The 17,202-nt window shown below is 38.4% G+C and overlaps 2 protein-coding genes and 1 pseudogene across 2 annotated transcripts; all 3 read right to left on the reverse strand.

Annotated features, from left to right (window-relative positions):
• Positions 1-455: 455 nt before the first annotated feature.
• LOC115961608 (uncharacterized protein K02A2.6-like) lies at positions 456-1,922 on the reverse strand. The gene has a single exon (XM_031080557.1). The coding sequence runs from the start codon at positions 1,920-1,922 to the stop codon at positions 456-458; it is 1,467 nt and encodes a 488-aa protein (XP_030936417.1).
• Positions 1,923-3,493: 1,571 nt separating this feature from the next.
• LOC115961609 lies at positions 3,494-5,268 on the reverse strand. The gene is made up of 2 exons (XM_031080559.1): positions 4,459-5,268; positions 3,494-4,273 (listed from the first exon to the last, which is right to left on the reverse strand). Exons 1-2 carry the CDS (start codon positions 5,266-5,268, stop codon positions 3,494-3,496), a joined length of 1,590 nt encoding a protein of 529 aa, XP_030936419.1.
• A 3,155-nt stretch (positions 5,269-8,423) lies between these two features.
• LOC115961610 lies at positions 8,424-16,668 on the reverse strand (annotated as a pseudogene).
• Between the last annotated feature and the right edge of the window lie 534 nt (positions 16,669-17,202).

Raw genomic sequence — 17,202 nt, forward strand, 5'->3', positions numbered from 1 at the left:
TAATGACAGAGATCCTTGGGACGTCTCCCAAGGATAACGCCTAGGTGTTGTACACATTTTCATTTATAAATAACTTATGGATAATCAATGATAAATACGCATGGATAATGCTTTCATGTATTATTGATCTTATGAATGAAGAAAGTAATAACTGTCGTACATACTGATATGAAGAGTAGGCAACTTGAAATGTAAAGCATTCCTTACTAGTAGTGTTTCTTCAAGTGTTCTATGTTCTATGGTCAAGGCAATTCCTGGTCGTCTAAAGACTTTAGGTAGTAGGAGCCTTCTCTAGAGTGACAGATTACTTCGTAGGGGCCTTCCCAGGCTAGTCCTAGTTTTCCTTGGGATGGATCATTTGTTGCCTATGATACCTTCCTAAGGATGAGGTCTCCTATGTTGAACTTTTTTACCTTAACCTTTCTGTTGTAGTATCTGGCCATTGCTTCCTTGTGTTAGGCCATTTGCTTCATAGCTTCTTCTCTTACTTCATCAATTAGGTCCAGGTTGTCGTTGAGCTCTTGCTGGTTCTTCTGATCTTCATAAGTTTTGACTTGGAAGCTCGTCAGTCCTATTTCCACTGGTATGATGGCCTCAGTGCCAAATGTTAGTCTAAATGGTGTTTCTCCTGTTGGAACTCTTATGGTTGTCCTATATGCCCAAAGGACATTTTGTAGTTCCTCAGGCCATACCCTTTTTGCCCCTTGAAGCCAAGTTTTGATAATTTTAAGCAAGCTTCTATTCATTACTTCTATCTGGCCATTGGCTTGAGGGTGTCTTGGAGAAGAATAGTGGTTCTTGACTCCTAAGTCTTGACAAAATTTTTGAAACTTGGGATTGTCAAACTGCTTTCCATTGTCTAATATTATGACATGTGTGACTCCAAACCTGCAAATGATGTTTTTCCATACAAAGCTTATGACTTTAGCCTTTGTTATCGTTGTCACTAGTTTTGCTTTTACCCATTTTGTGAAGTAATCAATTGCGACGATTATAAATCTGAGTTGCTTCTTCCTTAAAAGGAATGGGCCTATAATGTCAATTCCCCATTGGGCGAAGGGCCATGGTGAAGATATGGGTGTGATTGTCTCTCCTGGTCTCGTCTGGACATTTGCGAAGCGTTGACACTTATCACATGCTCTGAAGATGTCGCATGCGTCCTTCTGTAAAGTTGGCCAGTAATATCCTGCTCTGAGTGCCTTTCCTGCTAAAGATCTTACTTCAGTGTGATTTCCACAGATTCCCTCATATATCTCGAGGGGCACATAATCTGCTTCTTTTGAGCTGGCACATCTTAGATAGGGGAGTGAATATCCTCGTCTGTACAGCACGTCATCAATGATGACGAAGCGGGCTGTCCTGATCTGTATCTTCCTTACTTTTGCCTTATCTTTAGGGAGCCATCCTTCTTTTAAGTAAAGGATGATGAGAGTCATCCACTCGTCTTGTTCTTTTCTCTTCAGAGCTTGCTCACCTTCTGTGCTTGGTTGCCCCCTTATCTCTATACATAGTTCGAAGGTTGCATTGTAGTCATTTGACGAGGCCAATCTTGCTAGGAAGTTAGCTTTTGCATTTTTGGCCTGAGGGATTTGCACAAAGTCTAGGCTGTCAAAATGTTGTGATAGTTGTTGGATGATCTTCAAGTACTTATGCATTCTTTCTTCTTTGGCTTCGTAATCTCCCTTCACATGTCCAATTCTTAGCTGAGAATCAACTTGGACGATAAGTCTCTTTGCTCCTAGAGCTTTTGCTAGACTTAGCACTGTTAGCAGTGCTTTGTATTCTACCTCGTTATTTGTTGTTGGGAATTGCAATTTGACTGCATATTTCAACGTTTCTCCTTCTGGAGATATAAGAACTACTCCTGCTCCTCCCACTTTCTTCATGGTTGACCCATCTGTTTGGATCGTACATGTTTCCATGGGGGGTTCTTCTTTCTTACAGGGGTAAGTGAATTTTGCAATGAAGTCCGCTAGCACTTGGGCTTTGATTGCTGCTTGAGGCCAATATTCGATGTCAAATTGTCCCAATTCAATTGCCCATTGAATGAGTCATCCTGCTGCATCTATCTTGTTCATCGTCTTTCTTATGGGTTGGTCTGTCATAACGATGATGAGGTGTGCTTGGAAGTAAGGACGGAGTTTTCTGGAGGTGACTAATAATGCGAAAGCTATTTGTTCCATCCTTGGGTAGCTTACTTCTGCGCCCTAGAATGCTTGGCTAGTATAATATACTAGCTTTTAGACGTTCCCTTCTTCTCTGATCAGTGCCGAACTTACTGCTGTGTTGGATACTGTTAAGTAAAGGTACAACTTCTCTCCCATCACCGAGGGGCGTAACAGAGGTGGCTTCGTTAAATACTCCTTTAACTTGGCAAGGGCTTCCTCACATTCGTCAATCCACTGAAAGGCTTTTTTCAATACCTTGAAGAATGGCATGCACTTGTCCGTTGCCTTAGAGACGGAATCTGCTTAGAGCTGCAACTTTTCTTGTCAAGCTCTACATCTCCTTCACTGTTTTTGGTGATTTGACCTTGATTATTGCTTTCACTTTGTTTGGATTTGCCTCTATACCTTGTTGAGACACCATGAATCCCAAGAACTTTTTTGAAGCAACAGCAAAAACACACTTTGCAGGGTTTAATTTCATATTGTACTTACGTAGTGTGCTAAAGGTTCCTTTTAGATTGTCCAAGTGGTTGGCTTTGTCCTTACTTTTCACAAGCATATCGTCTACATACACCTCCAGATTCCTTCCAATCTGGTGAAAGAACATACGGTTCACCAATCTTTGGTAGGTGGCTCCTACGTTCTTCAGTCCAAAGGGCATAACTTTGTAGCAATACAACCCTTGGCTAGTAACGAACGAGGTCTTCTTTTGATCGTCTTCGTCCATAAGAATCTGGTGGTATCCTAAAAATGCGTTCGTGAAACTTAAGAGCTTGTGTCCAGCAGTTGAATCTACTAGTTGGTCAATCCTTGACAAGGGGAAGCTATCTTTTGGACAGACTTTGTTCAGGTCTGTGAAGTCGACACACATTCTCCATTTGCCATTACTTTTCTTCACCATTACCATGTTTGCTAGCCAATCTAGATAGAAGACTTCCCTGATGAAATAAGCTTCTAGTAGCTTCTTTACTTCTTTAGTTACAACTTTGTTGCGCTCTGGTGCAAATATTCTCCGCTTTTGCTGTACAGGTTTGCATTATGGGTTGATATTGAGACGAAGCTGTATGATCTTCCTATCAATTCCAGGCATATCCTCATGTTTCCAGGCAAAAACATCTTGGTTTGCCCTTAAGAAAGAAATCATCTTCTCTTTCTCTGAAGTTCGGAGTGCTGTTCCAATCTTCAATACCCTCGTTGAATCTCCTGGGACGATCTTAACTTCTTGTGGTTCTCCCTGGATGCTAGGGCAACTTGGTAGCACTCTCTTGCCAAAACTTGGTCTCCTCTGATTTCTCCTACTCCATGGGCTGTTGGAAACTTCACCTTCAAGTAACTTTTAGCGTATTTAGTGTAGGTCTTTCTAAGATAATGTTGTATGTTGAAGGGCAATCAACTATGAGGAAATCAATTTCCTTGGTGGCCTGTGCTGGGTAAGTTCCTGCAATTACAGTTAGAGTGATGATGCCCCTAGGGACGATTCTGTCCCTTGTGAAGCTTACCAAAGGCGAGGTGAAAGGTCTGATCTTTTTCTTATCTAGTTTCATCTGCTGAAACGCAGGTAAGTAAATGATATTTGCTGAGCTTTCGTTGCCAATGAGCACCTGGTGGATGTTGAATTCTTCTACTTTGAGCATGATTACTAGTGGATCGTCATAGGGTTGCTTGATGCCGCGACCGTTTCTCTCTGAGAAAACAATATTAGGCTTGTCATTCTTTGGCATCTTCATTGGAGGAAGCCGTGAATGGACACTGTCTATTTCTCTCCCATTGGCTTTTTTCAGGGACTTCAGTGTTCTGCTTGTTGTTAGTCCTCCCGAGATTGTCTTTATCTCTGCTGCAGGAGGTTTGCTATCTCTTGCTCCCTGATTTCTATCTTGATCGTCCTTCTGTTGGTATCTGTGGGGCTCTGTCTTCCTGACATACTTCTGTAACTTCCCTTGCCAGATTAAAGTCTCCACCTGGTCTTTCGAATGCATACACTCGTTGGTGCGATGCCCATGGTCCTGATGGAACCTACAGTACTTGTTCTTGTCTTTTTTTTCTGCTGGAGTACTGATTGGTTTCGGCCATTGAAGGGAGAGATCGTCCCTTATCTGCATAAGGACCTACTCAATTGGCATTATTAGCGGAGTAAAGTTAGTGAACTTTGGCTTCTTGTCCAAAAGTTCCTTCTTTTTTCCTGTGCTCTACCCAACACTTTACGTCTCTTTCTTCTTATCGTGATTGCTGCTTGTTCCTTTGTCTCTTTTCCTTTTCCTTTCATTTTTTTTGAGAGCATCGCGTCTTCTACATTCATGTACTTTTGAGCTTTTCGAAGTAACTTCGCAACTGTTTTTGGTGGACTTTTAGTGATTAAGAAGAAGAAATCTCCAAGCAGCAACCTTGCTTGGAAAGTTGTTAGGATGACTTGATCTTTAGCTTCATCTACCTGCAGTAGCTCCTTATTGAATCGGGTAATGTACTGTCTTAGTGATTCTCCTTCTGCTTGTTGAATGTTGAGAAGATGGCTAGTTGGCTTTTTGTGTCTTTGCCCCTTAATGAAATGACGAATAAAACCCTTGCTAAGTTGTTCGAAATTTGCAATAGTTCTTGGGGGTATCTTGCTAAACCGTACTCTAGTTGCTCCTTTCAATGTGGTTGGGAATGCTCTGCACATCACCTCGTTTGGGGTTATCTGCAATAGCATCAGTGTCTTGAACGATTCAATGTGATTCAAGGGATCCTTGGAACCGTTATACGACTTCAACTGTGGGAGATGGAATTTTGGTGGGAGGGGTCGGTTTAGTACTTCAGTAGTGAAAGGTGAGTCCGTCCTTCGAATCATCTCATCCAAATTCTCCCCGCCTTTGTCTTTCATGGAACTTTTTATCTCGTCCATCTCCTTCCTTATGTTGCGAAGCTCATTCTCCATTCTGGAGGAGTCCTCTCCTGAGGTCTTGTCTCGTATGTTGGTTTGAGAGTTTGATTCCTCCTCATTTTGGTTTTCACCTGTTCGCTGGCGTTCTACATTTAAGGATTCCATTGTCTTTTGCAGTTCTTTATTTTGGCGAGTCAGCTCTTCCACATTAACTAGGAGGGCCTGGATATGTTGTTGTTGCATAGCTTCTGGCTATTGTACAGTTTTTGCTTCCATCTCGTACTTTGAGGAACTCTTTTGTCACTGGGCAAGATGGCTTGAATGATTAGCGTTCCCACAGACGGTGCCAAATTGATGATGCAAAAAATCAGTAGTTGAGCTCTTCGTCGTAGCGGATGGACGAAGCTGTGATTGGGGTCGTTTCTGTTGGAGGAAAAACCTGCAAAATGAACTGGGTGGAAGAGTAACACGCTGGTGTGGCATTAGCCAAACTGCCTTCGATGCTTAAGTTAGTAAGGGAGAAGGATTCAATAAAGTATAGACTAGAGAGTGATTTCGTAGAGTATTTGTGTGTACCTTTAACTTCTGTTGCTCTTTCTTTTATAGTTGTATGCCTCATTAATGGGCAATGAATCACTGTATTTATGCTTAACGACTAGTGTGTTACCAAATCTTGGTCTGAAGTTCATAACTCATTTTGTGACCGTTGCTCCGTCCGTTACGTTTTGTCATCAATAAGCATAATAAATGCATGACATCATCTCTTGGTTAATGATGGTATCAGCTTAATGACGATTGTAAATTTCTGACTCATCACTAATAAACTTTTGTGACGATATTTGACATTTTGCAAGGGCATTTTACCCTCACAAATAGAATTTGTGGTGGGCCTTTTTGCACTTTTGGGCCTTAATCCATTCTACTACGCTGCGGCCCATTAGTTTGAGGTAAGAGAGTTGGGACTAGCCTTACTGGGGCTACGCTTCAGGCCAGCTTGTGCACAAGTCGAGCCAACCCAATTTAGATGTGCCCTAGCATGAGTGCTGCTGGCTGAGCATATGGCGTGGCCACAATAGGAATAACTGTTACAAATGTTATGGCAGGAATACAATACAGCAGAATAACTACAATACTAAACGGAATAAGTAAAATTAACACCGAGAAGATAGTTAACAAAGTTACGGCAGAATAATACGGCAAATGGAAATAACACTATAGCAAAAGAAAAGTAAAAAAAAATCAATAATTGAACAGTGGACGAATCACCCAATAAATACGACCAGTAAAAGCTTGTCTGCTAGATGGTAGGCTAAACTTTTCAGCAGAAGCAGACCCAAGAAGGGAACCAATCTCCAACGTGGGTAACCTCAAGAAAGGCTCCTACCATAGAAGTTACACACTTTAGAGAAAGGGCCTAAATGGTTTGAGTTTCTATCTCAATCTTCAGAGAATGGGCCTGTCAAGAGGGAGAGAAAAGATGGTCTATTGATGCATGCTTCTATTCCTACCATTCATTCTCTCTTTCTGGTTTTCTTTCCAATCTTTCTTTCTTTTCTCTCTAGTTTTTCTGTGTATTCTTTTATTTTCTATCCTTTCTTTTCTTTCTACCTCTCCTCCGTCCCCCCTTTCACTGTTTATGACTACCCTTTTTATACCATATGCCATTGTGGGATTTACCCTTTTTGTCCTTTAACTGTTTTTGGCTCCTTATGGGTATCCTTCCAGGATTGCCTACTGGCTTGCTGGCTGCCTAGCCACTACCTCTGCTTAGAGTGTGCTGGTTGCACCACTCTCCATTCCCAGACAAAATTACTTGTCATGTTTCTTACCTCTCTCTATTTTCATTTTACCCATATGGATAAGGATTAAGCTATCTTACCACCTACTTCTATGACATGCATCAAGTGGTACCAGCCCATACTTGCCTCTTTTGGGTGAGATGCCATCCCAGCAGGACATTTCTTCCAAAGAAGCTTGAGCGGGAACCTCAGAATAGACCCCTTTTTTTCCCCACCGCCAAATCACACCCTTTGAATACCTTGACCCATGACTCACCTCCCTTGTATTGGTTGGGTACAAGTAGGTGGTGCCCTGGCCCTTTGTGCATGCTCCACTCTGTTTGAATTTGTTTCTTTCTGGCCTTCACACTATTTTTACTGCCCTTGCGTTGTTTGATTTTGCTATACGTACTGGTTGATGTTTATCTTATATGGCGTGAAGGGTGGGTGGGCTTTTGGGCTCATATTTTCTTCCTCTCATCCTTTCCTGGACTAGGCATTGCTTGGGCAAAAGTCTTCATCTTCTTACTGAGCCCATGCTTCCTTCTTATGGCTATAGGCCTTTTGGCCACTAATCCTGCCATATTACTTCATTGTGTCTGCTACAGCTTTGCCTTTATTTTTATTTCTTATTATCTTATGGGTTTGCGGGCTGATGTTCTTGCCATATCAACCCACTTCTTCATCAATCCTTTGCTCAGGGCTTCCTTGGCCCAATTTCCACATCTTTACCTCTTTTAGGCTTATTGGCCAATGTTCCTGCCATGCCAGCCCATTTTACCACTTTATTCCTTGGGCTTGCTTTGCCATTTACTTCTTCTTTATCTCTTTTTACTCCCATGTACTTGTTGCTAAATTCCTTGGGCTTCCTCGGCCCTTTTACTACATCTTTACCTCTTATTATCCTCTTGGGCTTATTGGCTTTTAAGCCAGCTCATTGAGTTTACCAATTCATTCCTTAGGCTTTCCTAACCCATTTACTTTTTCTTTACTTCTCATTATTCCCATGGACTTACTGCTTCATTCCTTGGGTTTTCTCGGCCCATTTACTCCTTCTTTACCTCCTTTCACGAGTCTGCTGGCCATCAATCCTACTAATTCAGTCCGCTAGTCTTGCTTCCTTGTTTCTTTACTGTTTTACCCCTCATTTCCTTCTCATCTTCTCAATTGTTGGGTTTCTTTTGCTATTGGGCTCTTTGTCAAAAAATGGGCATCAGCAGACTCTTTTGTTGTAGTGACCAGATATTTAAAACAATATATTAAACAAAGCTAACATAATCTATTATTTGGTACTAAATACATACAACTAGAAGTAAGAGAACTTGAAGTTTGTTTTATTGAAGTGTTTTATGCTAGTGCATACACTTTAGAGTAAAGTGATCATAATTTCCTCTAGAAACTCTGTAGACTGTAGTAATTAAAATGATGATTTGGCTCTTCAAAATAAAATTAAACATTATTTGATGCGTTAGAAATTAGAGAGATATCTTACCAACGCTGCATCACTTGAACCCTAATTCCCTTGGAATTATTCCAGAACTAATTTTAAAAGTGCCCCAAAGATGTTGATTGAGGTTCTGTAAAGACTTCACTTATTTGATGTTCAAGTTTGGCTAAACTTTATGAATTTCCATGAGACATCCTGGTGTGAGGAATGGGCTGAATAAGTAATGATAATATAATATCCTTAGTTTTGCAATCTGCAACGCCAAACCCATCTTCCTGCTGGTACATGCAGTGTCCCATCCTTGCATGATTCAAAGAAAGTTCAATAAATGTTTGACAAAAGGGAGAACTCACATCTTGTTCTTCATTCATCTTCTTCCATGCTGTACTAACCAAAGACTTTACGTATTTACGAGTGTCTTTTTCAACAACGCCAGTTTCATTCATGTAACATTGGATTGATTTAGGAATATCACCTCTCCTTAACTCATCCTGATTTGCCCAAAAAAAAAAAAAAAAGGAGAAAAGAAAAGAAAATGTTGTTAGGCTATGATTGTATGAAATAGTTGAAAGCATTCTTAATGAAACTCTTAGGATAATGTGATTAGCATACTGTAGATGTTCCATGATCATTTGTAAGTCGTAAAATCATAGATGACCAATGGATTATTTTAGGGTACTCTTCCAAGCATTCCAAGGCTTCCTTTGTTGTTGGATTTGCAACAACAAGATAAGAATGCATTAGTATAACTGGTGATGATATTGTAATCCATGCATTCTTAAGGTATTCTTCAAGGTTTGGCATATATTCGCTGTAGTACCACTTCGCCTCCAACAAATAAGATCTACATATATCTGCCCACTGAAGCAATTATAGTGGGGTGATGAATTGGATAATGTATTTAAGAAGAAAATGTTACTGATACACAATGATGGATTTACAAGTCGAATAAAGTCCATACAGCTTTTTTGAGGTATCAAATGATGTGGAGTCCTTGTTCCTTAAGGGGATCAAAAGCCATTTCATTAACAGAATTGTAGAGAACAAGGAAACATATCTTCATATAATTTGGAAGTTGATCCATTGCATTGATATCCCATCTATAATTACAAAATAATAATAATAATAATAATAATAATTAAGAGTACTCTTATAGTCTCTATGAAAAAGATAGCTTTGAAGGGTTTATGGTGTTGTACGATTTATACATACCTCTCAACGGCATACGTGAATATCTCAAGTTCATCCAAAGTGCCATATATATCATAAACATCAGTGAACCGACCTTTGTTATTAATGTCCTACTATATCCATATAGAGGCTGATATATTTAGACCCACTGAGCAGTAGAAATTCTCCATTAGCCTATTCCTTGCAAAGCTCAAATTTTCTCCAAGTCCAGTGCTCTTCCACCACCATTGAATGAACCAAACAATAGAATATCAATTTTCTAACTTTAAATTTTAGGTTATAATAAACTTGGTCATTTATTTATATTTCCATGAGATTTGATTTTAATTTTAGTATTCATCATTGTATACATTGACAGAGAATCTATATGATCCTTTCTGAACTGTCAACAAATAAGTAACAAACATATTAATTATATGTCAAATGAAGCTCTACTTAATGTGAGAACTAATAAGAATTTTTTTTTTTTTTACTTGTTTTAAATCTTCTTGGTGGACTGCTTGCACCATGTTGAAATCTAGTTCTGCAAACTCAAGCAAGATAGGGTTCATGTCTTCTCTACTCCTATATACATCAATGAACCACCTTGTTTCGACCCTCATTATCCTCCAATGCAATGGAAGCTCCAAGGAATGAGTCATGACTATCGCATAAAGATTTTTATCTATATTTTGCTTGAGGTATTCTTCAAGGTGCTTGGTTGCAAAATCTCTTACTTCTTCCAATATATTCTCACCTTCTATTAAAAGGAATGAGGCTTCATACAATGATAGCATACCTTTGGCATCCTCACAAAGGCATTCCTTGAAATTCCTTCTCTCATCCTTAAAATTATTGAAAACTTCTGCAATGACCAATGTGGTATGCAACAATGATTAACTATTTTATGGCAATTTGTGCACTATCAGATATAGTGAAATGGAGAAAATCTTGTTCTATTTAAGTATACAAACGTGATTTTCTTTTTTCTTTTTTACTTTTCTTAAAATACTTGGAGACATTCTATATCCATGTTGTCTTAGGAGTCTAAATTTAAGTGCAGTAGTGTAGAAATTCTCCTTCCACGGATCACCATTGTGATCATCGTTGTCAGGGGCAGAGCTATATGTTAGGGTGGGGGGGCCATGGCCCCCCCAAAATTTTTGAAAATTTCTTTTTATTATATAGAAATATTTAATATTTTAATAATTAGCCCTCAAAAATGGGACTTGGCCCCCCAGCTATTTGAGTTAGTCCAACAATGTTCTTAAAAAAAATTCTCCAATTTGTCTAGTAGTTATAGAGAATGTATTGTTTCTCAAATTCATTTTTTATGGTAAAATGTTTTGTCGTATTTCTTAAAATTTTGGATCATTTATGTCTTTGAACATTTCATTAATTCAATTGAAATTTTTTTACTCACAACGGTAGACAATTTAGTAACTTATATTAAAAATGAAAATTATAAGGATTTCACTATGGAAGATGGTGAAAGATTAATTTAATTCTATAAAACATTTAATTTTAAGGATTTATTATGAAAGATACTAATTTTTTGTGTATGTGTATAGATGCATGTGTTTGTGTATGTGTATGAAAGTTTGTATAGATTAATAAATTAGCAACACAAATCGGCCCCCCCAAACAAAAGTTTCTGGCTCCGCCCCTGATTGTTGTATAGAGCTTCCAATATTCTCTTCATTTCACCCTAAAAGTGATTAGAAATTCCAAGTCTTAGCAAGATATCTATTAGCTCGAGTTGCTCTAAAGGATCCACCACTTTGTGAAGCATCGTCATCCTCACATGTTCCTTCAAATTATTACTTTGATCAGCGCAAGTTTCCCCCTACATCACAGTTTTATTATAAACAAGGGGTTGGTCAATTTCCAGTAATATATATGGTTAAAAGCAATAGTAAAACTGGCAAGTGAAAACAATAACAAAATGTACCACGTATACATTTCCTAGTGTTTGGATGTAATCATAGTGCCAAATGGAAGGCTGGTAATTTGCTGATCGCCGAACAGTAGTGGGACTATTTGAAATTTTGATGGCTGCCATGAGTTGCCAAGGACGAGAGCTGTTTTTGAAGAGTATGTGCTTTGCTTAGTTTGCTATGTTGTGGTTGTGAAGAGGGGGTCCTATGGCCTATTTATAGTAAAGCTGCTCAATATCTTGCATGTCAACCTCTTAAATTTTTTTTTTTTTTCAGAAATACTTGCTGCACTGAGATCGTCACTTGAGCCACTATTTTGAATGTAAAAATCATACTTTCAATGCATTTGCGTGTGTATCGTAATAAACACTACTCTAATATCTTAGTCTATTTTGTTTCCGTTTTAAATAACATAGAAGAAGGTCAATGCTTTTTGAGGTACTACAATGCCGCGGCCCGTGGCAGAGCGGGTGAGGGTGAGAGGAGCATTTTCTCGAGATGAAAGGGGAAAACTCTTTTACACGGTGACATGTACCGTGATAACATTAGCATAAGTAAAATTTTCACCAGGTCAACCTCATCTGCGAGGTAACACTGCCAATCAATAATCAATATATATATATAACCAAAGCTGAGAGAAAATGTAATTAAATTCTAAATTGGAGTCTAATTTTGCATCTTGTGTTTTATCTAATTTTAAAATTTTTGTATCAAGTGAATTATTAGTTGTAAAAATTAAAAAGTCTAAATTCAATTAGATTCTAAATTGAATTTTAATTGGAGTTCAATTTTGCGCCATGTGTCTCATCTAATTTTTTAATTTTTGTGACAAGTGAATTATTGGATACAAAAACCGAAAAGTCTATATCCAATTAGATTCTAAATATATATATATATATTGTGGGAGGTGGAAGCTCGAAGATAAGGAATCATCAAGTGGGATCCACTTGAGGTGCGACTGGGCCCAATTATTCATTAGATCAGGCCTAGCCCAGTCAGGACAATGAGGTCAAAGAAACCGAGGAGGACAATCCGTCCAAGGAGCCCAAGGAACAGATAGTTCTTGGGAGATTGGAAACGAGCAACCAAAGCCATAAGGTTGATGGCCTAGGAGGGTCGTAGTGACGTATGAGTGAGAACAGGAGGAAACTTCTAGATAAAGCACTCATCACCTCCACATTCAATGCACTATACTAACTCAGCTTGCCACATTAATGGCAGAATGACCCCTGAATAGTGCCCCCACAGCTTGTAGCCTACTCTACCACCACTAGTAAGGCAGTGATGGGTTAAGTATTTAAAGAAAGATTAGCAGCCCTCCAAGTGGCAGGCTGGGATGCCATTCAGACGGCTATAAGTAAAAAGGAAGGTCCTCCTTTAGGGGGGGGGGGGTTAGAAAAAGTCTGGAGAGAGAAATAGGGAAATAGAGAGAGAAAGTGATCATTGTAATATTGAGAAGTATATTCCTAAAGAACACCTGTTCCTTGGCCCGTGTGAGGAAGGACTTAAATAAGAATTTCTCTTTTCCTGATATAATTCCTTATTTGTATTGTCATCTTTACTAATCTAGTTTCTTTAATTACCAACCTGTGGCTATAAGAGATCCAAGCATTGACCTTGACCATCAACCTCTACAAATTAGTTGTATTGGGCCTCCACCCTAGCCTAGTCTCATCCGAGTTGGGCCTGGTTGATTGTTTTGCCCCCTATATATATCTGTGTGTGTGTGTGTGAGTATGTAATTGTAATTGTTTTTAAATGTACCCATGTATATGCATGAGGTTGCACACTAGTGTTTTCTAAATTATGACTCCAATATACTAGTGCTTTTTTTTTTTTTTTTTTTTAAAGCATTATAGTAGTAGGTAGCATCAAAATTCTTAAAAACTGAAAACATATCAAAATTTGAGTGTGCATTTTGTAATTTAACCACTAGTGTACAAGTAAATTAATTAACATAATCATTTAAGTTTCCATGGTATTCATATTTTAAATTAGGGAAAGCTCTGATATTTTTTGAGGATATTGTACCCATTATGATTATAATAATTTATTATTATACCAACATGTGTTAATCTTCACCATTGTTTCATTAATATCAATAAAAATTGAATTTAAATACTTGAAATCAATGATTCTGAATTCTGTTGATATTAATATAATTAATGGGTACGAGAAACCATAGAAAAAGCTTCAATACATTACTAAAATGGTTTGCTTCACGCCGGTTAGTGAGGTATGTATTCTTTTACTATATCATACTCTGAGTTTATTTTGACCATCGAAACCATGCTCTGTGGAACATGGAAATTCAAACCTGCACCACATTAATCAGTCATATTTGACATTACGTTACTAGTAATGTCACAGGCTTGAAAAAGATTCATTTTCAGGGTAATTTCAAAAAAGGATAAAATTGATAGACAGGCAGAGATACAAACCCAATATTTAGACGAGAGGAGAGGAAATAAGAGAAGAAGGGAAAGAATTATGATTGGAATGCAAAAGAGTTGAAAGTTAGAGGACTGAATTGAATGCAAGTGAAGTTAGAAGATTGAATTTAATTTTAAGCTACATTTGTTTCGTTGTAAAATATTTTCAAATGTAAAATATTTTATATTGAAAACATTTAAAAGAATTTTTTTTTTTAAAAAAATTTTATAGTGTTTGGGTGTTTTTTTGAAGGCATAATGTAAAACATTTTAAATTTTTATTTTTTATTATTATTTTTTTAATTTTATAGTGTTTGGGTGTTTTTTTGAAGGTGTAAATGTACTTTTAGTCTCTACATTTTGACCCTATTTCTATTTTGGTCCATACATTTTCATTTCACCACTTTTAGTCCCTAAACCAATTAACGCATGTTGTTTTCGTCCTTTCCGTCAGTCAACAGACGAAAATATTTGAGGTGGCTGATGGAGGAATTAAAATATTATTAAAATCCACCGTGGCACTCATCACCCATGCCACATGGGTTTCCCGCCCTTTTATTTCACACGTGACCCTCACGTGAGCATCACTACCACATAAATCCCCCAAATCAGTACTAGAAACCCAAAATCCCCCAAATCAGGACTAGAAACCCTAAATTCCCAAAATTTGAGCTTGGACCTCCACCCACACAACTGATCCTCACCTCCCCAAACCACAATCAAAACAATCTTCGAAGCCCAAGACCAGAATGGAAGCAAGCTCTTCAACAAGTTCCAACGTGAGGAGGAGAGCACTAATGAGGTGCTACTGTAATAAAAAAAACTTGTCCTAGTTGTGTCGTGGACAGCAGACAATCTTGGCAGAAGGTTTTGCAGTTGTCCAAACTACTGGGTATGCCAATTTCAATAAATTGTTTAAGTGAGTTTTAGTACATTAATTTCAATATGTTGTTTCAATTTGTTGCTGCAATAGTTTATGGATTTTTATTTTTCAGAGCATTATTTGCATTGCAGGTGGGGTGAAAGTGTAGGTTCTTCCAATGGCGTGATGATGAGATATGTGATCGTGGTAAGGTACTTATCCCATAGTAAAGGCAAAGGATCATCAGACTTAAGGCTGAGGTTGCAGATTGCAAGAAGAGAGAGAAGTAGCGGTGATATGTGTAGTTCCGTGTTTGGTTAGGTAGGGGGTGGAAATAACTTGTGTGAGTTACTGTGGTTGGTAGTGTATGTAGGGTTGACAGTGTTAGTGTATATAGGGCTGGCAGTGTGTTCAATTTTGGTAGGATTAGTTATTAGCAATAACACACCTGCTACTTATTTTGTACTCTTTCTGTTGTAAAATAAATGAATACCTTTCTCCTTAAATGTGTGGATGTGTGGACTGGTAGTGTGATAGTGTGATGGTTTGATAAACATTTTTCTATGAATTGGAAATTTGAAATAGTAGGATGTTGTGTGCTGCTGCTATGCTGCTTGTTGTGGCATTAGTTGGGGCATTAGTTGTGTTATAAATAAGTACAATAACAACCAAGAATATGAGAATTGAATATTTAATTAAACTATGAATGAAAAAACAAAAAGTTGTAGAGAAATGTCCCTGTTGAACCATGTAACATAGTTCCAAGTCAAAGCAGCAAAGAAAACTGGTATTAACAGATAACATATTCCAAGTCAAGCAGGTAACATATTTCCAAGTCAAGCACTAATATACACATATAAAACAAGACAAAAGGAGCTGTGCATGGTGTACTGGTATGGTGCACTTGGGCTAGATGAGTTGTGCATGTTGGTCTGGTATGGTGCAAATGGCTTGGAAGAGCTTGTCTATGAATGAGGTGGTGCACTTGGAGTGAAGCTGTGCATGGTGTACTTGGATTGGATGAGCTGTGCATGCTAGTCTGGTATGGTGCAAATGGACTAGAAGAGCTTGTCCATGGCTGAGGTGGTGCACTTGGACTGCAACTGTACATGTTGGACTGGAATGATGCAAATGGTGTGGCTGAGCTTGTCCTGTTGTCTGATTGATGTTGGAAGAGTTTTTGGATTTGCTGGTCTACAAACAAGAAATCCACATTTCTTAACATATAATATGTAAAAGCATCTACTTGACAGATATGTTAGAATGTTACCTTATTGGCTACACTGGTTCTATTTGTGGTGCCTGGTAGTGAAGAGTTTTCTCCAATCTCACTCTTGCAACTTCTTTTATTGTGTCATAATTTACCACAGGCTTTACACTGCTTGGAGATACCAGCTCTCCTACTTGTTGGTTCATTAGGCTCCCTTGCTCTCTTCTTCTTGGACCTGCTAGGTGGTCTTCTTTTGATAGGAGGGTGAACAGGTTGGACACCACTGGGCCTCCACATATTCTGCCCATTGATAGATGCAATTATTGGCTCATAACAGGCCTTGTATGTGGAGACATGGAAACACTTGTGCACATACTGCTCAACATCTTGCCTCTTGAAGAATATGCAGGTAATTGCATTGGCACATGGTATGCCAGTTATATCCCACTTCCTGCAACTACATTGTGCTTTGGCTAAGTCCAAAGTGAAGCTTTGTAGTCCGTTTTTAACCTCAAACTGTTTATGACCTATCCAACAAGCAAGCCACCTACTACATGCAATCTTTTCCTTATGCAAACTCTTAAGCACATTAGGGCATATCTCTGATTGCACTTTCATGATCATTTGTCTGTTCTCTTGAAACTTGGTCATAAGATATAACTTGATGGACTCCAACTGCAATCACACACAAACAATGAATTAAACAATGTATCTAACTAACTGTTACTGAAAACACAAGATTCATACCATAGTAATTATAGCCTTAGATCTGAATTTCAGTATCCTACTGTTAAAATTCTTACACATGTTGTTTAGTACTGTATCAGTTCCCCAATGATTTCTCTAACTCTCAAAACCCCAAACCCACTTCTGAAGACAATAAACCCAGAAAACAAAAAAACTAAGCAACAATACCAGATAGGAACATCAAACCCAAGCATGCTTCGGTGCCGAGATCAACAAACCCAAGTTGCTCTAGTGCTGAGACCAACAAACCCAAGCTTAGGGAGCTGCGCTAGTGTTGAGATTGTGATTTTTGGGTTTTTGCTCTAGTGCGAAGATATTATGAATCTGTGGGTTTGGGTTGTTGCTTCAGTGCCGAGATTTGATGAATCCATGGGTGAGGTATAAGGAGAAAAGGAAGAACAGGGAGAACGAAGGAAGAAAGGAGTAAATGAAGAAACAGAACTCAAGTGTCTAAAACTCAAGTTCCATGTGGAAAATTGTCCACGTCAGGTGTTTCCCAGCTCCAGAAATCAAGGATTTAAGACTCGAGTTCCATATGAACTCGAGTTTTTAAAACTCAAGATGCTATTTTCCAACTTTGTTTTGCCAACGTGC

Source organism: Quercus lobata, chromosome 9 (genome assembly GCF_001633185.2).
Source record: "Quercus lobata isolate SW786 chromosome 9, ValleyOak3.0 Primary Assembly, whole genome shotgun sequence".
Taxonomy (NCBI): Eukaryota; Viridiplantae; Streptophyta; class Magnoliopsida; order Fagales; family Fagaceae; genus Quercus; species Quercus lobata.

Bases quoted from the DNA above. Each gene is read 5' to 3' on its own strand.
- LOC115961608 (XM_031080557.1), bottom strand. From the start codon at position 1,922: ATGGAAACATGTACGATCCAAACAGATGGGTCAACCATGAAGAAAGTG.
- LOC115961609 (XM_031080559.1), bottom strand. From the start codon at position 5,268: ATGCAACAACAACATATCCAGGCCCTCCTAGTTAATGTGGAAGAGCTG. The intron at 4,274-4,458 runs GTAGAAGACGCG...CCAATTGAGTAG, and splicing joins AAGCTCAAAAGTACATGAAT to GTCCTTATGCAGATAAGGGA.